This window comes from Dermacentor andersoni, chromosome 2 (assembly GCF_023375885.2).
Source record: "Dermacentor andersoni chromosome 2, qqDerAnde1_hic_scaffold, whole genome shotgun sequence".
Taxonomy (NCBI): Eukaryota; Metazoa; Arthropoda; class Arachnida; order Ixodida; family Ixodidae; genus Dermacentor; species Dermacentor andersoni.
Genome location: NC_092815.1, coordinates 160364140 through 160387505, shown reverse-complemented (window position 1 = coordinate 160387505; position 23366 = coordinate 160364140). Strand labels below are relative to the sequence as shown.

The 23366-nt window shown below is 47.9% G+C and overlaps 2 protein-coding genes and 1 non-coding gene across 4 annotated transcripts in view; 2 read left to right on the top strand and 1 right to left on the bottom strand.

The window, feature by feature from the left end:
• fray (oxidative stress responsive kinase frayed) overlaps positions 1-23366 on the top strand; it is a 274312-nt gene that overhangs the window by 16721 nt on the left and 234225 nt on the right. The window lies entirely within an intron of this gene.
• Positions 1033-5129, top strand: LOC129387266 (uncharacterized). The gene is made up of 4 exons (XM_055076088.2): positions 1033-1330; positions 2209-2337; positions 3424-3546; positions 4544-5129. The coding sequence occupies exons 1-4, from the start codon at positions 1033-1035 to the stop codon at positions 4966-4968; spliced, it is 975 nt and encodes a 324-aa protein (XP_054932063.1). The 3' UTR covers positions 4969-5129.
• Positions 18937-19007, bottom strand: TRNAG-CCC (transfer RNA glycine (anticodon CCC)). Its single transcript has one exon. It is a non-coding gene; the product is annotated as a tRNA-Gly (tRNA).

The following is a 23366-nucleotide window of genomic DNA, read 5'->3' as shown; positions in this document are numbered from 1 at the left end:
TCCCCCCACCCCCCGCCCCGTCTTCGTCCATTTAAGAATTGGCAACCCTAATCGTCGCGACTGGTGTCTGCGGCTGCTTCATAAAGGGACGGGTCAACGCTCCTACAAGCGCCATCGTCTGGCACTCTCTATATGCGCGCTCTTTGGTGCGAAGAGCGCTGAAACCGTACGGACCGATCTATTCGAATTACTCACCCGAAATGTGATTTTCACATGCCGAGGGGCCTTTCGAGGCGCGAGTGCGCACATGTCCGCACCGTATTCATTTGCACGTCGCCTACGAATTACTGCCTGCGGAAACTGCAATTGAAGCGATAGCCACATACGCTCGATAAGGTTGCAAGCGAGTGATTACTTGCACATTGTTGTGAGCGTGTGCACGCACTTTGAGGCCTCAAAAGAAGTAATCAAATCTACTTTGAATTTATCTGACAGCTCCTTCGAGCTGCAACATATTCTTCGACCTTGGAGCACGTGCTATACGCACCCAACAAAGACACTATATTTGCCTGCGTCCAAGACACTGGCCTGAACCAGACACTTTAGTTACCTGATGCAGTTTTGTGGGCCTGAGCTTGTTATTTGTGTTGCTTGTGTATGTTGTGCGCTTGTGTACTATGCACGAGTGGGTCATTTACGTACTATGCTTGTCATCTGCAGTGACATTCAAAGCGTGTACATGGCCAGGAAAACGTTTCGAGCACCCATTAAAGGAACTGTTGTAAAGTGACGTCAGCCGCAATCAGACTGCCTTGCAAGCGCTGACGGCACGTGCGTTTATCGTTTGATATCCTTCCCTTATTCTCCCTTTCCCCTTTCCCCCTTTCTGTTTCGTATATATACGCTCCGAGACGGAAGCAATAAAGATTCATGTTCCAACCTTCGAACGGCGTGCTGTCGTATATAGTAAGGCACGGTGCGTGTGTCGTAACTATGTAACAGTGGCGACGAGGATGGGATAGAACCCTCGAGGTCAAAAATGAATTAAGCCAGGCAGTTAAGCAGGAAACACCGGCCGCGGAAATACCGACCATGGCTCATCATCAACTACCGGAATACGATGACCAGTCCGACAACTGGAAGGCTTACATCACGAAGGCAGAAGCTTATTTTGAGGCAACTGGTGTCAGTGACACGGGAAAGAAGAGAGCGCTGCCGGTAGCAGCATTGAGTACGCGCACCGTGCAAGTGCTCTCAGGACAGGTTGCACCGAGGAAGCCAAACTCGCTTACGTACGAGGAAGCAGTCAAAGTTTTGGATGACTACTTCGACCCCAAGCGTCATGAAATAACTGAGAGCTATCGGTTCTTCAATCGCTGTCAGTTGGAAGGTGAGCCCATTCAACAGTTCATCGTTGAAGTTCGCCGGATTGCGGATGGCTGCAATTTCGGTGGCATGCTAGACCGGATGCTTCGCGACAGGATCGTGTGTGGAGTGAGGTCAAGCGCTGTTCAGAAGCAGCTATTAGCGAAAACATATTTTGCGTTGAGGGAGGCTGAAACAATTGCCATATCAGCTGAAGCAGCGGAAAAAGATGCAAAGAAGATGTCATCTGACATTGAACCCGTGCTCAAGGTCAGTGCACGACAAGCTGATGAACTAGTGTCAGTATGTGGGCGTTGCGGAAGTCAGAAACACAACAGAAACGCCTGCGGCTGGGTGAAAGCGAGGTGTTACCGCTGTGGTGTATACGGCCATCTGGCGAAGCTGTGCCAAAGCGACGTGCGGAAAGGACGCCCACAAGCTCGCTCACAATTCAGGCAAGGAGAAGCGTTTGCAGTAACAGCGGATGTCACTGAGGAAAATGCAGACGGTGCGCATATTTGGACACTAACCGCACCCTCCAGTGGTCGGCTACCACCACCTATTCTTCGTACTTTCACATGGTGTGGCATTGACGTACCTATGATTGTGGACACCGGTTCACCGGTCTGCGTTGTGTCCAAAGAAAAGAGATTTTTGAGAAAAACCGTGAACATTGGCCGCAATTAGAAACCGCATTCATTAAACTGTCCTGTTATCTTGGAGAACTTCCAGTATTAGGGAAACTGAGTATGTCAGTGACCTACAACGACAAGGAGGTCAAGAGTTCCTTGATGGTCCTGAACTGTTCAGGTCCGAGCCTCTGTGGACGAGAGTTGATTTCCAAGTTCAATGACGCAGGATCCTCGGTGTTGAACGTATCAGCGCAACAAAGCTCTGGTCCAGGAAGCAGCCGTACCCCCGCCATTAATGCCGTCCTGTCAGAGTTCAACGACGTCTTCAGCCCCGAGCTGGGTCTAATTGACGGACACCCTGTCCATCTGAAGCTCAAGGAAGGCGCCATGCCGAAATTTTGTAAGGCCCGTTCCCTTCCATTTGCTTTACGCGACAAAGTTTCGGAAGAGATTGATAGGCTCGTAACGCTTGGAGTACTGTCACCTGTAACGCACGCCGAGTGGGCTACTCCCATTGTGCCCGTAATGAAGAAGAACGGCGCGGTTAGAATCTGCGTTGATTTTAAGGTGACCTTGAATCCCGTCTGTGAACTGGAGCAGTACCCGTTGCCAGCTATTGATGACATTTTCGCATGCCTGAACGGTGGGGACTGCTTCAGCACGCTGGATTTAAGAGACGCGTATAACCAAGTTCCCCTCGATGAGGACTCAAGGAAGATGTGGGTAATCAATACACACCGTGGGTTGTTTTGCTACAACCGACTGCCGTTCGGCATAGCTTCCGCGCCTGCCATCTTCCAGCGGAAAATAGAAACAGTTCTGCAGGGCCTAACAGGTGTTCAGGCTTACCTTGACGACGTTTTGGTATCAGAAAAACTTGGTAGCACCGACACGTTACGACAAGTACTGCAGCGTTTTCGTGAACATGGAGTGAAGCTCAGACTTGAGAAATGCAGCTTTCGCCAAGAGGCAGTGACGTATCTGGGTCATAAAATTGATCGTGAAGGTCTGCATCCAATAGAGAAGCATGTTGAAGCAATCGCGCGAGCTCCCAACCCAGAAAATGTTCAGCAGTTGAGGTCGTTTCTGGGCATGATTACATTTTATTCGAAGTTCGTGTCCAACATGTCTTCCGTACTTGTACCGTTGTACAAGTTATTGGAGAACAGCACGCGTTGGTTCTGGGGACATGCACAAGAAGCAGCTTTTCGTGAAGCAAAAAAATGCCTTCGGGAAGCGGCTGTGCTGGCTCACTATGATCCCGAGAGACCCCTCAAGCTAGAATGTGACGCTTCACAGGACGGAATAGGGGCCGTGCTTTTCCATACATTCGGAAAGATAAACAAACCTGTCGGGTTCCGTTCTAGAACGCTAACAAGGGCTGAGAAAAATTATTCCCAGCTTGAGAGGGAAGCCCTTGCTCTTGTGTTTGGAGTGTCCAAATTCCGTGATTATCTCGTAGGCCGAGAATTCGTATCGGTCACCGACCACCAGCCGCTCGTGGGCCTGCTGAAGGCGGATCGACCAACTCCAGCATTGGCAGCCGCCAGAATACAGCGCTGGGCGCTGTACTTAGGCGGATTCCGCTATCAGCTTCAATACTCTCCTGGTAAACAACTGCTCAACGCTGACGCTCTTAGTAGACTGCCACAACGGACGTCTGAGCCGAAGCCACCAGAAGCGGACCCACCAGACTATCTGCTGGCCTTGACTGTGTTCGATGAGGGAACTGTCAGTTGAGGAGCTAAGGCAGTTGACTGCTGGTGACCCTGCTCTCAGTCAAGTTATGCGATTCACTAAGAACGGTTGGCCGCCCTGCGCAAAAGGCTTGAGCACGAGTGTCGCACCTTTTTTTGACAAGAAATTGGAGCTTTCTTTGGCCCACGGGTTGTTATACTGGGGCCGGCGAGTAGTCGTTCCGATGGAGGCGCGACGTCGCATATTATACCTTTTGCATGAGACGCACCAAGGATCGTCCGCTATGAAGTCGGTGGCTAGATCGTCATTCTGGTGGCCAGGGTTAGATCGCGAAATTGAGGCAGTCACAGCATCATGTCAGAGTTGTGTTCAAAACCTGCCCATGCCAGCTACAGCAACGCCAAAAAGCTGGCCCGCTACTGTTGAAAAATGGGCAAGGGTGCACATAGATTTTGCGGGACCTATAGCAGGGAACATGATACTCGTGGTCGTGGACGCATACAGCAAGTGGATTGAAGCTGTGCCACTCCGACAAGCAAATGCTTCAAGCACGATCAACTGCCTGCGCGGTATCTTCTGTAGATTTGGCGTGCCACGAACCATCGTATCCGATAATGGAACGCAGTTTACCGGTGACGAGTTCGCTACTTTTGTCAAGAGGAACAACATAACGCATCTGCGCACAGCTGTATATCACCCTCAATCGAACGGACTAGCAGAAAGGGCTGTCAGGACAATTAAGGACGGCCTCAAGAAGATTGGTGAGGGGCGGTTGGAAGATAACATAAACAGGCTGCTTTTCAATTACAGAAGGCCACCTAACCGCTCTGGAAAATCACCGTCAGAGCTGCTCTTCGGATACAAAATTCGATCCCGTTTAGATACATGTTTCCCTCCTGTGCACGCAGGGCCAGCCAACGAAGCAGACGAGTGGCCACTGCCATTGCCTGAAGCTACCGTGTACGCCCGCAACTTCGGAACGGGTGAGAAATGGACTCCAGGAATTGTCGAGTCTACAACAGGCTCTCGGATGGTGAGCATTCGAACACCAGCCGGATCAGTAAGACGACATGTTGACCAGGTGCGGAACCGGGAAGATGCGACGCCACCGCTTGGTAAAGACCGAGAAGCGGCAAATCGAGAATCAAGAACAGGTACTCCTCGCGACTACCCATTGTCGCCGAGAACGCCAGACGAACAAGGGGGCATAACAGAACCTGAGCATGAACTTCAGCCGGAACTCGCAGGGAGCAACGCTGAACCCGTCAGATCACCCCAAGCCTTGCGGCGCTCTACACGTCAAAGAAAACCAGTGCAGCGACTTCAGTATTAAGGGAGAAGAGATGTTGTAAAGTGACGTCAGCCGCAATCAGACTGCCTTGCAAGCGCTGACGGCACGTGCGTTTATCGTTTGATATCCTTCCCTTGTTCTCCCTTTCCCCTTTCCCCCTTTCTGTTTCGTATATATACGCTCCGAGACGGAAGCAATAAAGATTCATGTTCCAACCTTCGAACGGCGTGATGTCGTATATAGTAAGGCATGGTGCGTGTGTCGTAACTATGTAACAGGAACTCCCTCGCTAATGGTGATTTCGAAGTGGCAAACAGAAGCGGTCAGCGGCGGCTGCTACGAAAGTCTCTCGAGAGGGCTTACGCCGATCCCACCGGCATCACCACGAGGCCGGCGTAAAATCTCTCGTATGGGGGGTACATCGAATAAATGTATCAGCCTGAATAATCCGAGCAATTTAATCGCTTAATCGAACAATCTAATATGTACATTCACGCACGTAAGCCAAAGACAGTCTTTTTGTGGGTAAACATCGAAGAATAAATAGAGGACATGTCATACGAAAGGATAATTTGTTGCTTTTGGTATCACGTCACAGACACGTTGCTTGAGTGCTCATATACTGTATCAAACATATTAAACGTGCGTCTCTCAGACTAAATCATAAGTCCTGCTGCAGTAAGCTATATTCACGTGACAAACACTTGTTCCACTGGCTTGTAGCCTATACACGTGTGTGGCTTGACTTTTGCCTGGACTCTTGATACACATGTACGACGACGTCTCATAGTCGTGAAACGCAATCTGCGGCTCCTTTCTTCCCTGTTCAACACGCGAAGCGGGGATACCTGCAGTGCCGACGCTTGCTTGCTTTTCCGCTTGTGAGTTCAACCAATTAATCGCGATCAAAAACGTAATCGCGACTAACGCATTAATCGATTAATAAGACGTTCTGTAGATCAGTCACCGAGCCCTACGTCTTAGCACACGTTTCGGGAAGTTGCGAGCGTAGTACTGTACATCTACTCGAAAGCCCCATAGGCCTCTTCGATAAGGCTATGCTTGTCGTTGCACTAAGCAGACTCCTGCGTCACCAGGAGACTTTTAATTCGATATATTTTTTAAACTGGCCGCGGACGTTCGTTGACGATGTCGACGCTCGAAATGACGAGGAGGAAGTCCTCGTGCGTATCGACGGATAGTCATTGATAGATATAGGATATACCATGCAGTGCTATTGCGATGCAGTCACCCATGCGTTGCACGATGACCCACGAGATTTCCCTCTGAAACCGAACTCGAAGCTCATTCGTATTAAAAACAGGGCACAGCATCATTAAATTATGACGTTTCGGAGAGACGGCGAATGGGCGTTCGACGTTAGAAGCCGTAAAACGCCGGTCCAAGATAAAGGTTGGCCCCTTTGACTGCATCTGTTACGAACGAGAATTAAAAGTGTATGTGAAGGGCCCGCCTGTGTCGTGGACCTTCCTTTAAGCCGCGCTGACCTCTGTGTCGCAAGGTACGCCGCTCGAAGTCAGCCGTTCGCGTGCGATTTAAAGTTGACCCACGAGTCCTTTGTCATCATAGAACACTCGGTGGCAGATGTGGGATCGCACGTGTATAGCTGAATTCGGCGACACCATAAAATGCCAACCTGCGTCAGTACTCCACGAACAGGAGTTCATTCGTCGAGTGGCGAATGCACATTAGCATTGTTACGTTCTGGCGGTTTTACGTTCTTAACCTACCTCAGACAGCGCGCAGTGTAGCAATAGAACTTGCAGCAGGGGTCAGCGCACTCGGTGAAGTGACAGCGACAGGTTGACACAAACCGTGTGCGGCGGCAAAACGTGTTCGTCGGCGCTCAAGAATGCGTCATCGGCTAGGCGAGCACGTGCAGCGTGCTGTCAAAACGTCCTGCAAATAAGCAGCGTTTCAGTGCTATTCGACTGCGAACAGTAGGCATATCGTTAAGACGAACGTACTGCAACCTGCGCGCGCGCACGTGTACATTTTCCCATTGTTTATGTTTCAGAGTCGATATGCGACTTCTCTGCACCCTCTACAAAATCTTCTCCACCAGCGCTTCGTGTTCTCTGTACCGCACGGTCTGTATAACCGAGGGGCCCGATTTTTATTACTCAAATCATAAGAACCCAACAAACAATGATACCAAGGACAACATAGGGGAAATTACATGTACTTACTAATTGAGCTAAAGAAATGATAAATTAATCGGAATGAAATTCATTGAAGAAACAACATACCGCCGATGGGAAACGATCCCACAACCTTCGCATTGCGCGTGCGAGGCTCTTACCAATTGAGCTACCGCGGCGCTGTTTTCCCAATTCACTTTCTTGGGTATTTATGTTTTACTACTGGGTCTAACCCTGGGAGTTCATTTCCCCTATCTTGTGCTTGGTGTCAGTGTTTTGTGGCTTCTTATGATATGACTAAAAAAATCGGGCCCCTCGGTTAACACGCTTTCTTCTCGTTTATTACATAATGAGGGAGGGTCTCGAATCTGGCAACATCGATGTCTTCAGGTGGCATGTGTAGGCTTATTGACCGGCTGCCAAAAAGATCATGTTCTCGTGACGCCTGCGGCAGAAAGGATGTTCCACATCCGCCGCCAAGGTATGTGAGTGGCGGCTCTAGCTAACACTCTCAAGATTCTACTAGGAAACATAAATACCCAAGAAAGTGGATGGGGAAACGGCACCGCGGTAGCTCAATTGGTTAAGCATCGCACCCGAAATGCGAAGGTTGTGGGATCGTTCCCCACCTGCGGCAAGTTGTTATTTCATCCACTTTCATTTCCATTAATTTATCGTTTCTTTATTTCATTCATTAAGCACAAGTCATTTCCCCTATGTTGACCTTGGTGTCAGTGTTTGTTGGCTTCTTAGGATATGACTAATAAAAATCGGGCCCCTCAGTTAACCCGCTTTCTTCTCGTTTATATATATATATATATATATATATATATATACAAGCGTCTGCGTCAGGCTGTTCGATATTCGATGCTTGCTTTTCGTATTCGAAAGCGTTGATATTCACCCAACTGTAAGGAATAAAAGAGGCTATTATAACACAACGGTCTTCGTTTCTACTTCTGCCAAGATAAATAGCCCACAGGAATTCTTGGAACCCTGTCAGTCTTTCTTTCCTGCCTTTCTTTGTTTTTCTTTTTTTTTGTTTTTGCGTTTGACAGACTGCATGCGAGATGAGGTCGTCGACTCGCAACCATAATTTTCGCATACGTCCTATTCATTATGTTTCGGTCTATGTGAAGCGCAGATGATTCATTCGAAGCATGTTTTAAATCACTATTAATCTCACTGCGCACTACAGCGCCTAGTCTCATAATACATTCTCAGATTTTGCGCGCTTTCTTTGGAGCACATAAAAAGAATACGACGACAGCTATCGTCACGCAAAGGATTCAATTAGATATATATTCCTCAATGCGCTCTACAACTTTTATACTGACGGCTTTGCTTTTAAAGTTATAACTTAAAGATCGGTTAATTAAGTTGGGCTAATTACTTTAGCTATACTCATAATAGAAAAAGATACATTCAGCTGCTCCAGACGACAATCAGCATTACGGTGTTGGCTGAAATCGCATAGCGTACTCTTACATGGCTTCCTTCTTCTTCTTCTTCTTCATATTTTTTTTTTAGGCTTGGCAAAGGTTGCATGAAGCACCCTGCTTATGTATCTTAGAATTGGGGCATTCAGGGGGTTTCGTGTCATCCAGCAGAATATCTCAGTAGCGCTTAAATATCCATGTATTACGTGTTCATTTTGAAGAAGGTGCGAAGCTCTAAGTGAACATGATGCGTGATTTAGTAAGAGTGAGCAATCGCAATTAACAGAACCTTCCAAATCCTTCCTGCAACATCTTGGTGCATCTATTAATGTACAGCTGAAATATTTAGATGGCAGAAATAAGTAGCACAGTGTGAGCACTGAACAATTATGCAATCTAATACCTTTAAGGTGCGTGGCCATCGCAAAAATGCAGACTAAAAATTAAAAAAAATGTTTGGTTAACAAAAGTTCTTAATATTGTTACGTAGGAAGACGCAGACGAAAAGCTATGTACAAATATATTTACAAGGAAAATACGCTGCGCTTGGCCAAGAGGCAACAGCCCGCGCTAGCTTCTAATCGTCGTCGTCGTCTTCACACTGCTGGCCTTTCGTGATCGCGCATATTGTGCCGTAGCACTACCCCCGGCTGCAAAAGCGCCGTCCCGGAGCGACTAAAGATCGGACTCGGAAGCAGTGTAGTAGGCCTTGAGCCTACTGACGTGTACGACATCACTAGATGCCACAGGAGAGGACGAGGTTGAGGCCACAGGAGCAATTTCGTAAGTCACAGGCGTCACCTGGCGCAGCACGCGGTAGGGCCCTGTGTATCGCGAAAGGAGCTTCTCTGAAAGTCCGACGTGACGAGAGGGCGACCACAGGAGCACGAGCGCACCAGGTGAAAACTGTACGTCACGATGGCGGGCGTTGTACTGACACTGCTGAGTGGTCTGTGAGGCCGTCAGTCGAGCACGGGCAAGCTGGCGTGCATGGTCAGCGAGGGCGATGGCGTCGCGCGCATACTCGCTTGTTGAGACCGCAGCAGGAGGAAGTGCCGTGTGTAGGGGCAAGGTAGGTTCGCGACCGTACAGTAGATAAAAGGGAGAAAATCCGGCGGTGTCGTGCCGGGAAGAATTGTACGCAAATGTTACGTAAGGAAGGGCAATGTCCCAGTCGTGGTGGTCCTTGGAAACGTACTTGGCCAGCATATCGGTAAGAGTACGGTTTAACCGCTCTGTCAGGCCATTGGTTTGAGGATGGTATGAAGTAGTCAGTTTGTGTTGAATGGAGCAGGAACGCACAATGTCAGCGATAACTTTCGAGAGGAAGTTTCGACCACGGCCAGTAAGCAGCTGTCGCGGGGCGCCATGAAGCAAGATAATGTCACGCAAGAGAAAGTCCGCGACGTCAGTGGCGCAGCTGGTAGGGAGAGCCCGAGTGATAGCGTATCGGGTGGCGTAATCAGTCGCGACGGCTACCCATTTGTTCCCAGAAGATGACGTGGGAAAGGGACCGAGCAGGTCTAATCCAACACGAAAGAACGGTTCCACAGGGACGGTGATCGGCTGGAGATGACCGGCAGGTAGCACCTGAGGTGTCTTCCGACGCTGGCAGGGATCACAGGCAGCAACATAGCGTCGAACGGAGCGAGCGAGACCAGGCCAATAGAAGCGGCGGCGGACGCGGTCGTACGTGCGGGTTACCCCAAGATGTCCTGAAGTGGGTGCGTCATGCATCTCAAAGAGCACAGTCTGTCGTAGCTGTTTTGGCACGACAAGAAGGTCAGAGCCGTCAGGGAGGAAGTTCCTTCGATACAGAATGCCACCCTGGAGGACATATCGGCGAACGGATGCGTCGGTAGGTGTAGAGCGCAGACGCTCGATAAGTGCTCGCAGCGATAGGTCTCGGTACTGCTCATCGGCGATGTTACCGAAGGCAGAGACAGAGAAAATGCCGTTGGCGCTACTACTGTCGGCGTCGTCAGGCTCGTCGACCGGGTAGCGAGACAGGCAGTCAGCGTCCTTGTGCAGTCGGCCAGATTTATAGGTGACAGTATACGAATATTCTTGGAGGCGTAAGGCCCAGCGACCAAGTCTTCCTGTAGGATCTTTCAGTGAGCATAACCAGCAAAGCGCGTGATGGTCTGTGACAACGGAAAAGGATCGGCCATATAAGTATGGGCGGAATTTCGCAACCGCCCAAACTAGGGCCAGACACTCACGCTCAGTGATGGAATAGTTGCGCTCCGCGGGTGAGAGGAGCCTGCTGGCGTAAGCGATAACACGGTCGTGGCCACGCTGGCGTTGTGCCAGTACTGCTCCAATTCCGTGACCGCTGGCATCAGTACGGACTTCGGTAGGCGCAGAAGGATCGAAATGGGCCAAAACGGGAGGCGTTGTGAGAATGTCGATTAGATGAGAGAATGCAGAGGCCTCGTTATCGCCCCACTGGAAAGGAGCGTCTTTTTTCAAAAGGTCGGTTAGTGGTCGTGCTATGGCGGCGAAATTTCTCACGAAACGGCGGAAGTACGAACAAAGGCCGATGAAGCTGCGCACATCCTTGACACACTTCGGAACAGGGAAGTGCGTAACAGCATGGATCTTGCCTGGGTCCGGTTGCACTCCGTTCGCGTCAACGAGATGTCCAAGGACGGTAATCTGGCGACGGCCGAATTGGCACTTCGATGCGTTGAGTTGCAGACCGGCTCGCCGAAAAACGTCCAGGACTGCTGACAGGCGCTCGAGGTGCGTAGCGAACGTTGGGGAGAATACGATAACGTCGTCCAAGTAGCACAGGCACGTGGACCATTTGAAACCGTGAAGAAGGGAGTCCATCATGCGTTCAAAAGTGGCAGGGGCGTTACATAGACCAAACGGCATCACTTTGAATTGATAAAGACCGTCGGGTGTGACAAAAGCAGTCTTCTCGCGGTCGAGATCGTCCACGGCAATCTGCCAGTAGCCGGAGCGAAGGTCAATAGAAGAGAAATAGCGAGCACCGTGGAGGCAGTCAAGGGCGTCATCAATCCGAGGTAGGGGATACACGTCCTTTTTGGTAACCCTGTTAAGGTGCCGATAATCCACGCAAAAGCGCCATGAGCCATCCTTCTTTTTGACCAGTACTACAGGTGACGCCCACGGACTATATGATGGTTCAATAATGTTCTTGGCAAGCATTTTGCGAACTTCTGCGTGAATAACTTGACGCTCAGCTGGTGACACTCGATACGGGCGGCGATGAATAGGAGGGGCATCGCCGGTATTAATGCGATGTTTGACAGCTGTAGTTTGGGCTAAAGGACGATCGTTAAAGTCAAAAATATCGTGGTAGGAAAACAGAACGCGGTAGAGTTCACGAGCGTGCTCGGAGGGCAAGTCGGGGGCAATCATTTTCCGTAAGTCAGCGATGGTACAATTTGCCGACTGCGATGGTAGAGGAGTATCGGATGAAGTGTCGTCTACTGCAATGGATGCTACTGAGTGATCCTCGAATGAACAAAGCTGGGCCAAAGACATCCCACGTGGCAGCACTTGTGTCGTCAAGCCAAAGTTGACCACTGGCAGGCAGACGCAATTCGCCGTAATAGATAAAACTGTATGGGGTACTGTGATCCCATGTGTAAGGAGGACGTCTTGCATAGGAGCCGCGATGTAGTGACCGTCGGGGACTGGTGGGGAAGACACTAGGTCAACGTAGGTCAGTGCCGAAGGTGGCAAGCGAACGAAGTCGACGGACCTGAGGCGACTGGGGTGTGGTTCAGCAGGATCCAGAACAGGCAGGTCAAGGCGGAGAGTACTGGCGGAACAATCGATGAGAGCAGAATGTGCGGAAAGGAAGTCTAAGCCGAGGATGATGTCGTGGGGACAGTGGGCGATGACTGTGAATAGCACGATTGTTGAGCGATCGGCGAAGGAGACGCGGGCGGTACACATACCAATTACGGGGGCTGTTCCGCCATCGGCGACACGGACAACAGGCGTCGTGGCGGGCGTGATAATTTTCTTGAGCCGGTTACGAAGGTCAGCGCTCATTACGGACAAATGCGCCCCAGTGTCTATGAGAGCAGACACAGAAACACCGTCGACTTGCACGTCAAGAAGGTTCAGATGAGTGGGCAAAGTCAGTAGAGGATTTGGCGGCGTAGGGAGCAATGCAGCGTCACCTCGAGGCGCTGCATCGTCTAGTTTTCCGGCTGGGAGCGGCGTCCGAAGGGAGTCGGCGAATAGGAGCGACGGGGCTGGGGAGAGCGAGATTGTCGTCGTTGGGGCGAAGGCGAACGAGAATAGGGGAGGTTCGTTGCAGGAGAATCAGTGGCGGCATTATCGGAGCGTGCGGCATAGGGACGAGAAGGGCCACCTGACGGGCGAGAGTAGGCAGTATAAGTAGGCCGGCTCGGGGAACTCCAGCGACTACGACAGTGCCGAGAAATGTGCCCGATTCGATGGCAGTGGAAACAAATAGGCTTGTCGTCAGCAGTGCGCCATTCAGATGGGTTGCGGAAACGTGGTGGGTAAGAAGATGCGGGACGGGGCGAAATCGAAGAAGCCGGGCGGGTATTAGGGCGATGGGCCGAGCAGATGGTGTGAAGACCCATGTTTTTAAACTCCTGGCGGACAACTGCCTGGATCAGTGAGACCGTGACTGCAGATGTGTTGGTGGGACTGGAGTCGAAGGCAGCCGGATAGGCGGCCTCGATCTCACGCCGGACGATCCTGGTAACATCGGCAGTGTTGTTGGGACGAGGAGCGTCGGCACAGGAAGATGTCGCTGGGGTGTTGGGCAGACGGGCAAACTGCTGGTCAATACGTCGGCTTTTGGCGAGTTCCAGGCGGCGGCACTCTCTTATAACAGCATCCACCGTCGCTACGTTGTTGCAAACGAGCAAGTTGAAGGCGTCATCGGCAATGCCTTTGAGGATGTGGGAAACCTTGTCTGACTCAGTCATGTGGGTGTCAACTTTGCGGCACAGAGCCAAGACGTCCTGAATGTACGTGACATAGGGCTCTGTTGACGTCTGCACACGGCCGGAAAGCGCCTTCTGCGCGGCAAGTTGTTGACCGTAGGGGTTGCCGAACAAGTCTCGAAGCTGTGTCTTAAGTGAATCCCAACTGGTGAGCTCATCTTCGTGCGTGCGATACCAAACTCGAGGTGTGCCACCGAGGTAAAAGACTACGTTGGCGAGCATAATAGTAGGGTCCCACCGGTTATTGCGGCTGACGTGTTCATACAGGCTGATCCAGTCATCGACGTCTTCCCCATCTTGGCCCGAGAATACGCCAGGATCACGGGGAGCGGGGAGAGTGATGTAGGTCGTCGAAGTGGCAGCAGGTGTCGGAGCCGGCGGAGTCGGGTTGTCGTCGCCGGGAGCCATGAAGGAAGGCTCGACGTACCGTCCACTGCGAAGCTCCGTGACGAGGTACAGGGAACGTCCACCTCCACCAGATATGTTACGTAGGAAGACGCAGACGAAAAGCTATGTACAAATATATTTACAAGGAAAATACGCTGCGCTTGGCCAAGAGGCAACAGCCCGCGCTAGCTTCTAATCGTCGTCGTCGTCTTCACACTGCTGGCCTTTCGTGATCGCGCATATTGTGCCGTAGCAATATTAACTAAAAATGAACAAATAAGTATGTATAGTGTGGACACTCTAGACAAAACTCGACACACATCGTAAAACAGGAACGCGATTAGCGGGATCTCGGATGAATAATTTTTTTTCTTGAATTTCACAGCTATACGTGGTTATCCTGACTTTCCCCAGCGCGCTCTTGCAAACTGGCTCAAAAACAATAAGGAATTCTGAAAAGTTATACTCGACGAATGAAGCTCAACGTTTCAAAGTGTGATACCACGTCTATGTTCTTGTATCACATTAATAACAGCATCGTCTTGTATAATGCGCACTACAAGTATCTGGTCCTTAACCTCTCTCCGACCCTTTTTCGGTCATCACACGATGTCTTAGCGTTCGCCAACGCTTCCAGATCATTGAAGTGCATACGTCAAAACTTACTTAATTTTACTAACGATGTTCGTAAATTAACTTACCTATACGTTTGTCCCACCTCAACTTTAATTCACCGTTTCTGTTAGGTGTGCTCATCAGAAGTGTTTAGTTGAGACACTAAATCGGTTCAGAATAGGGCAGGGCAGCTTATTTCGCGTTGTTATGGTTATAGCACAAGTATACTACAAATCGAACTCGATTTTTCACTGCAGTTCTTAATACTCTTTCGGCATGGCTCTGTTGATTATTCCTTAAATATGTCCATAACACAAAGCCATCACTTTTGCGTCTTGATGTTCCTCATTACAGGTCGCGAAGATTGCGCAATCAGTTCCCTTTCCTGCGTGTCTATGGCATAACACCGACATGCAACTCATCCACTCTCCCTCGAGCCATTGCTTTTGGAACAATATTTCTGATATCATGGCAGCCGAGCGTGACCACGAGAAGCTCCGATAGCGATAGTAATAATGCATTTTTGTTTACTCTATACAGGGCATCCCAGTTAACTTTAGCCAGAGTTTAAAAATGTGTGAATGCCACGTAGCTGGACAGAACAAGGGTAATGTGGTTTGCCGTCACTTGGAGATACTCAAACTATTTTTTTATTCCGCCTATTTAGATTATTAGTCTTACTTAATTAATCAACTTCTCAAATATTATAATTAGATGAAAAGTGTCAACGAGCAAATTGTAGAACGACATGAAAAACTTCCCATACGGCTTGCTGTTGCTCAATACGTGCTACATAAAGGTGTTTTTCCGCGTGTGAATGACGCCCGCGAATGCACGCAAAATTGCCGCGCAACTCGCCGCCCGAGGCACTTTGTGTGTATTCGCGGGTGTGTATATATTCGCGGGTGTGTGTATACATCAGCTGCTGATGCACAATTGCGTTACACGCATTTTCTTGTCATGTTGTTCTTATTTTTTATGCAGACCGAATTACTGCGGCAACACGGGTGTGTTTATTATTATTTCTTTTTGCACAATAATGCCCTGAAATTTCCTCTAGATTCCCCCCTCCTTAGCGCTGTGCCTCTAGTAAAGTATTTCTGGATAAATAAATTGCATAAATTCGCCATGTCGCCTACTAATGGCCTGAGCAATGCGAACAAAAAGTACGCTTTCCCCTCTTATTTTCCTAAGCTGTAGCTGTCTGCGCTTACCGCAGAGAATTTCCACGAAGCGCCAGTCATGCTGAAGATGCAACAGTAAACACTAAAGATACAGTGAACAGTGCAGCACGCGTAAAGCACAGCGCAACCATTGTCTCACTGTGCCTAAACGCGCAGACGCCCTGCACAATATAAGGATCCTCCACGACTATTGATCGAGCGCCGTTCAAGTGAACACAAGTAGGCCTAATTTATTTGCACGAAGATGCACTTGGCCCATGTTATACCTGCACATGGCTTAGTTTTCATCAGTCACGATAGGTAAACTAATTTCTGCGAAGTACCTGCACTATTTATTTGTTAGAAAGGTGCGGGAAATAGAAGCGATGCGTTTGCAGAGTCACCTGAAAGAGTCTATTCGTTCCCATATGTAGGCCTTTCCTCAGTTTGGGTCTATATATTCGCCTGCTGCATTCTAAGCATCACCATAAAAAGGTATTGCAGTAATTTTCCGTTATCTAATTGACTGATACGCTTGCGAAGATGCACCAATCAAGCGTATTTAGTAAAACTGCAACACCCGCAGCCTTAAAACCCATTCTAAATGATTTGATAACGAATTAAAAATAAATACGTTTAATTGTGAATGCACATTTCTTTCGCAGCAGTGGCCTCCGTGAGTGACTGTCACCGTTACTTCATCACGGTAACAGAGCGCATGCGCCGTTTAGCCAATTTCGACCATCTAATTGCAGCCTTTGAATAATAAAGCGCGTTCTAGAAAGCAATCTTCAAAGCAGCTTTCCTAACTTACGAGTCACTAATATATCTTGGCAGTGCTTGTAGCTGGGCTTGTTCGTGCATATTCAGTAAATATAAAGCAGCGCCATCTGGAACACGGACGAAGAAAGAGGACGGGACGAACGCTATCCTATTTCTTCGTCCGTATTCCAGGTTGCGCTGCTTTATATTCGCTAATACCTCGCCAGTTTTGCCAGTTTTCTCACACGTTGATTACTAAAAAAGGTCGCCGGTCGCTAAATTAAAGAAAAGAATGTCGTCGCTAGGCAGACAGAAATGTCGCTTAGTGTGGTGTCGCAATTGTTAAAAGGGCAATGCTGACGCAAACGAATGATAAATATTGACACGGAAGAGCAGCAGATGAATGCAGTCTCAGCGTGGCTGCAGTGGAGGCGACGATGGACGCCTACTCCTTCCGCTTGCCATTTTAGCATGCTTCATTAGCGTTGCAAATATCTCTTGTGCATAGCTTTCTGTCATAGCTACACGCTAACGTTCTCAGTTGAAATGCTGCGAATCGATCACAGTATCTCCAGGTAGCGTCGAACACGTAACACGTAACATGTCGTACACGTAACAATGTCGATCTGTGACGCAAAATTGCATCACAAGAAACTTGGCAGTCTTAAAGTTCTTGTTAGTTTGTTTTCGTGTAGAATACTTATAAAGGTTACATTATCCTAAGAAACGCTGAATGCGTCCTTACGGCATGCGGGGACCAATTTTCTAAATCGATGTAAATTTTCACCGCATGATATTTCTTAACTCTCTTCTAACGCCATTGGAAAACCTTATCGCCAACGATGTCCCCCCAATACGTGGCACTCTTCGTCTTTTTATAACATTAACATTAACATTCACATTTTATTAACATTATAACATTAACAATAATTCTAAAGAATTACTTATGCTTAAAAGGGCACACCAAGTATTTGAATAAAAAAAGATACTGTAGTACTTAATGCGCACTAGAGATTACAGTTTTTTATTTCCTTTTCTGTCAGAGAAAGTGTGGCCATGTCATAGCATTAACCGCCTCCCTCTTACTTGCGCCCGCAAGAAATGTCAGTCAGATTTGCATTTCTTTAGCCATTTGTTGTGTTTATGGGGAAAGGGAAAATAGAAAGAAAAGAAGAAAATGCTGAGACGACAGAGATGATGACTCTTGTACGGTAGACGTACTTTTCAGCCATAATACCTGTATATTGAAGGGTGCAATAGCTGAGGTCCACGATAACTGTGGGCAATTTTCGGAAATTCCGACAATGCGTAGATGCAGTTGGTGTACGGACATGACTGACGGGAACATTCTTCGTAGCTCAGCGCTGGAAATGTGTGCTGGAAGAACCTACTCGTGGTAATCAATTACACTTTAAAAAATTGTGCGGAAACGATCCGCGGTTATTGTTAACGAAGCGAATAGCCCGAACGAACGAACGAACGAACGAACGAACGAACGAACGAACGAACGAACGAACGAACGAGCGAACGAGCGAACGAACGAACGAACGAACGAACGAACGAGTGAGTTAACTAGAGTGCGAAGGAGTGAACGACAGAGAGGCGAGTGAAATAGGGAGCGAGAGAGCTGGAAAACAAATGGGAGGGTGAAGTAGAACGACGGAGAGAGAGAGGGAACGAGAGAGCGAACGAGCGCGAGCGAATGTGAGGGAGTGAAAGAAAAAGCAAGCAAGAAGGTGAATAGGTGAGCGAGAGAGAGAGAGAGAGCAAGCAAATGTGAAAGCGAAATAGAGCGAGAGAATGAAAGAGCGAGCGAAATGAGAGCGAGAGGCCAAGCGATGGAGAGCGAATGAGAGGGCCGAGCGAGATAGAGTGCGAACGCGCAAACGAACGACCGTTACCCTTGCCGAGTCCGACCAAAAATCACGAAACGGCTCAAAGAAGGCTGTGTTCCACAGCATGTCTGTAAGCGTCAAAAATGGGGTGACGTGGGTGAAGGGAGAGCAGCCGCACGGGACAGTCAAAGTGTTTCGCAAGACAGAAGCTTGAGCCGAAAAGTAACGCTGAAATGTTGGGCAAACTCGATTGATTATTTAATTCGCAGGCAGCCTAGAGGGAATCAGGAAAACCAGCTTTGCCGAAAGAAGATTGTTGAAAGCAATGCGCACGACAGCCGAATGCACTGAAATGTACTACAGGGAAATAATTAGAAGTATTAAGGAAACGGGTGCCTATTTTGCGCTTACCGATGATGATATTGAAGATGAGCACGAAAATCACGCTTACAAGTATGAGCTGTCGTGCTTCTGCATTGGGTCCGATATGGAAATAAGCCGTCACGTTGGGCTGCGAACACGTATCTGGTTCGAGAAGCGCCAGTCGTATAAGACCCGCCTGTTAGTGCATTTGTACGTTAACATTGAAACCCTGCAAAATTCTTATTTAGCGTGACGTTTTCAGATTCGTCGAGTTATAAACCGTGAAAAGGAAAAAAAAGAACGAATAAAAAAAAAATCACTGCGCCGCCCGGGAATCGAACCCGGGTCGCAAGAATGGGAATCTTGCATGATACCACTACACCAGCGGCGCCACGAGAACAGCTTAGCATACGGAACTATAGGTACGTTTTCCTTTCAGCTAAGCTGCTTTTGTTATTTAATACAAAATAAACTGAAGTAAACAAGTGCAAGGTAGGCCACTGGGAAGAATTGTGTCTTTCCTGCAGCAATAATGTCGGTTATTTCACTAAGTTATCATTCAGGCTGCCTATAGTTTGAGTTTTTTTTCTTTTTTTCTTTAATGGAGCTACATAATGTTGCTCCACGGATGCGTTTTCAAACACATGCGCAAATTTTTTTGTCTGTTTAGTTCTTGCGGACGCGGAACGTAGCAGTTAGAAAAAAAAAAGGAAAGGAAAGGTGGCTCACAGAAGTCCGATAACTGTCCGCCGTGTGGGGGCGTAGTGGATTTGGCGTTGAGCTGCGAAGCTCGAGGGCGCGGGATTCGAATCCCGTCCTGGCGGCCGCATTTCGATGGGGGTGAAGTGCAAAAAAAAAAAAAAGAGCCCGTGTACCGTGCAGGGGGTGCACGTTAAACAATCCCAGGTCGTCAAAATTAATCCGGCGTGACTCATAAGTGGATCGTAGTTCTGGCACGTAAATTCTCCTCCCCCCTCACCCCGATTCTCCTCCCCCCTCACCCCCATCCACACACACACACACACATTGAAGACGTCCCATGTCATTTTACCGTAACATTTATAGAATATATTTGGTTAAAACGTTTCAAGACAACTTCTTCCATTGGACATTATAGAGAGAATGAGAGAGAAAACAGCAGGCTGGCAACTGCCACCGGAAGAGGAGAGACGGCAACCTACTCTTCAATAAGTAGGGGATAGAGAGATACATATTAAAGATGAGAGGAAGATAACGAAATAAAAAACAAGACGTCTACAGATCACAAAAACTACAGTAAAGCAATTACAAAGCATATAGCAATGGAACCGTTTGAATGAAGCCAATAAACTAAATGAATGAGCACCTTAATTTATCTTACTCAGTTAGGGGGTGGATCCCGGACAAAAAGCTGCGAGAAACTACAGATACACTAATTCTTGAACTGAAAAGAAAAAAAAGAAAAGAAGCAAGAAGGCACATTCACAATATAAAGACATAAACGCGCTTCCATCGTGCTCTATAAAAGTTCTTCTGACTTTTTTTTTCGCGTGGTACAGATCTCGATCAAGTCACGTAGAAATTATTCCGTTCGCGCGCGCCTCCGTGGATGTACTTCCGTTACACTCTCCGTGGTCTGCCCCGACAAGGGAATTACAGAAGAGGGCTTTCCCCGACAGGTTCTCTTGTTGCGGAGAAGCCATTCTGCTGCGTGCGCGTAGCATTCAAAGTCTGAAGGACAGTCGAGTTTATCACTGGGAAAAAGGGCCCAAGAGACATTGCGCCATGAGTTAAAAATTGGCACACTATCCGCTTGCTTGATGCATGCAGCTCTCTACCCAGTCGAGAAGTACTAAAGGTTTCCTCCTTTCACGGGAATCCTGTCTCTTCTTGTGTTTTGAAACAATTATCGAAGAGTGTTCTGTGCGGATGATTCCGGAGTTTAATTGACTATCAACGCAATCAATCCACAAAAATAATGATACTGTATCGTTCGCACACACCTTGCACAATTCCAGATATTTATCGCATGTTATCTAGTTAATTATAAGCTAAATTAAGAGCGAGCTTTAGGGGGCAACTCCAATTTTCCTGTTCAATACACATATAGAAAGCATACATGCACTCATGGGACCAACCACTGGACCAAATTCAATTAAATTTGTTGCGATTGAGAAATGAAATATTTTTATAGCAACTCTAGGAAGCAGAATTTCGATTTAGGTTTGCACGCTTTTATGTATATTCTGAAGATGTGCCATATTGTAGGACACAGGTCACAAGCGCTCAATAGAGAGTTAAAAAAATTTTGAACTTCCAATAATGAAAGCTTTGTTGCTTACACTTATACACCAAAAATGATGACAATCGCTTTTGAAAAGCTCCATTGTAAAACTCATATATGTAACAAGGTTCTAGAAATATTGAGCAACCGAAGTCTGGGTAGCCTTTCCCTTATGCTATCACTCTCTCTCAAAGTTGGAGTCGATGGGCTTCTTTTCGTATGCCACTTCATTGGAGGACATGTGGCATACTGATGTGCGCAGAAATGAAGGAAATTAGCTTTTCTGTTGGTTGTGACATCTACGAATGCCATTCATTATAACGAACGCCATTGACAGCGATGACTACAGCATTGACTGCTTATCTCTGCATTCGTATTTTTACCTATAGCAACGTAAGCGAACACATTTCATAGAGAATGCCGATACTTGTTCCTGTTGCTTCGGCATGTCTTTGTACATTTTCTTTGATTCGCCCTTCTTGTTGGGCGAATCAGTGCACTTAAAGACACTAAAAAGGAGCATCCCAAAACAAGTCTGCACGACCGCTTCAAGGTGAAGGTTCTTCTGTGACCTTTCAATTAACGCCATATGTGCGTATTACACGTGCATAGTGAGGGTCATGCATAACGGCCGCGATTAAGAAAGCACCTTTCTCTGCGTGATTTCAGTGCTATTGTTTCCGAAAGCGAATTCGCCTGCGCAAAAAACAAAAGCAGGTGTGTCGGGCCCCAGACAGCAATTTGCCAAACTGCAGAGAAATTTCGCTATATTAATTTTGGTGCCAAAAAAGGAAGATTTCAGCGAGATTTTTGTGTCCCATATACTCGTATTCCAAACGGGGTGTCTGGCACAGAGAGTACGTTGTGTCTATATATCGTACGTTATCATAAACGAAATCGCATGACTTGTTCCTTTTTTTCTCTCGTTATAGTTTTTATACTTTCCTTTGTACTCCAGTGCACAGTAGCATACCGGATATTTATTCTGAATAATCTCTCCTCATTAAATCTCATACTACTCACTATCATTACGTGTTCAAAAATGTCATTGCATCGGATATATAGTGTATGCATCGCAGCCACAGCGAAGGCTGCCTCAGACTAACTGAAACAAATCTCTAAGTCCCTGCATTTATTTCGTACAGCAGGCGCTTAAAGCAATTTCAACCGCCGAAAGTGCGTCATGACCGTCACGTTTGGAGCAGCACTTGTTTAGAGTCCCCTTTCACACTCGTCTACACATGCGGCCTGAGTCCCACTTCACGCATCCTCTCGAAGGGATCGAAGGTTTGACTAGGCGGACAAACACCAGCACGCAGCCACCGTATGCCATATACGCCCCCCCCCCCCCCCTTATTCCCCGTTCCCCCTGTTTATTCCAACTTAACCAGACAGCGGGCAAAATTCTGCACCGCAATTGAACCATCACATCTTGAACCAGACATGGGCACCCTCACGAGGGCCTTCCTCCCCCTCATCTGCCCTCACCCTGACGTGGTGAGGTGAGGTGAGGGAGGGTGGGCGCTATCAGGTGAGGTAGAGGAAGGGTGTGGTGAGGGTGTCAGGTTAAATGAGGAAAAAGCGATTCATATTGACACGTGTACTTATATTTATCGGGCGACCACGTTTCGCCGCCTAACAAATCTTATCGCACAGCGCGGGACGCGCTGTGCGATAAGCGACAACGTCGACAAAACGATAAGCGACAACGTCGACAAAACCCTGCAGTTCAAAAGCGCGAAAGCGGACGCACACGTCGTGCCCGCAGTGAGCATCCCGCAGTACGGGGGATGCAAGTTCGACAAAAGCCGGCAACGCCGAGAAGAGCCTGTAGTTCTAAACCGATGCTGCTCGCGGTCATCGAGCTTTCTCTGTTAATCTGTCTGCGCACGCCATATATGTTCACTTAGTCAGCTTACGTTTAACTGCAATTCGCACTCGCGCAACAGCTACGAACTTTACACTTCGTGTAATATTCTAGCATGCTGCTATTTCAACACATCATTCTCAACATTGGCTCTATCTATTCTAAATATGAACGCGGTTTGACGGGAAGTTCACTCGGTAAACGGCGAAACATAGCTCATAACTGCGCTGTATATATAACGCTTTTGACCTCTTGCTAACATAATTTCTTTTGGGAAAGTTGAAATTTACTGTCTGATTTGAAAGTTTGTCTACACGTTAGGAATAAAATTCCTCCTGTTCCATCATTGTTCATTTCTGGCACATTGATCTCGTTCAGAACATTAGGGGAGCCTTCCTGGTGGTTTATAAAATACACACTTGTAAAGCTCTGTAACGCATGCATAACTAATTTTCTGCGAAATCTGCAATTAACCTACACACTTCAAAGTTTCGGCACACATCGCGGTTAACATGGCCCCATTGTCCGCAAATATAATACATCCGAAGCGGGCAAGATTGATGTGATATACCGGCGACAGGAATATACCAATAATATGTGAGTGGAACTTTTACAGGACC

Coding starts and splice junctions, on each gene's coding strand:
- LOC129387266 (XM_055076088.2), top strand. CDS start 1,033: ATGGCTCATCATCAACTACCGGAATACGATGACCAGTCCGACAACTGG. Junction 2,338..3,423: donor AGGCGCCATGCCGAAATTTT/GTAAGGCCCGTT, acceptor TATCGGTCACCG/ACCACCAGCCGCTCGTGGGC. Junction 3,547..4,543: donor TCAGCTTCAATACTCTCCTG/GTAAACAACTGC, acceptor CTGTGCACGCAG/GGCCAGCCAACGAAGCAGAC.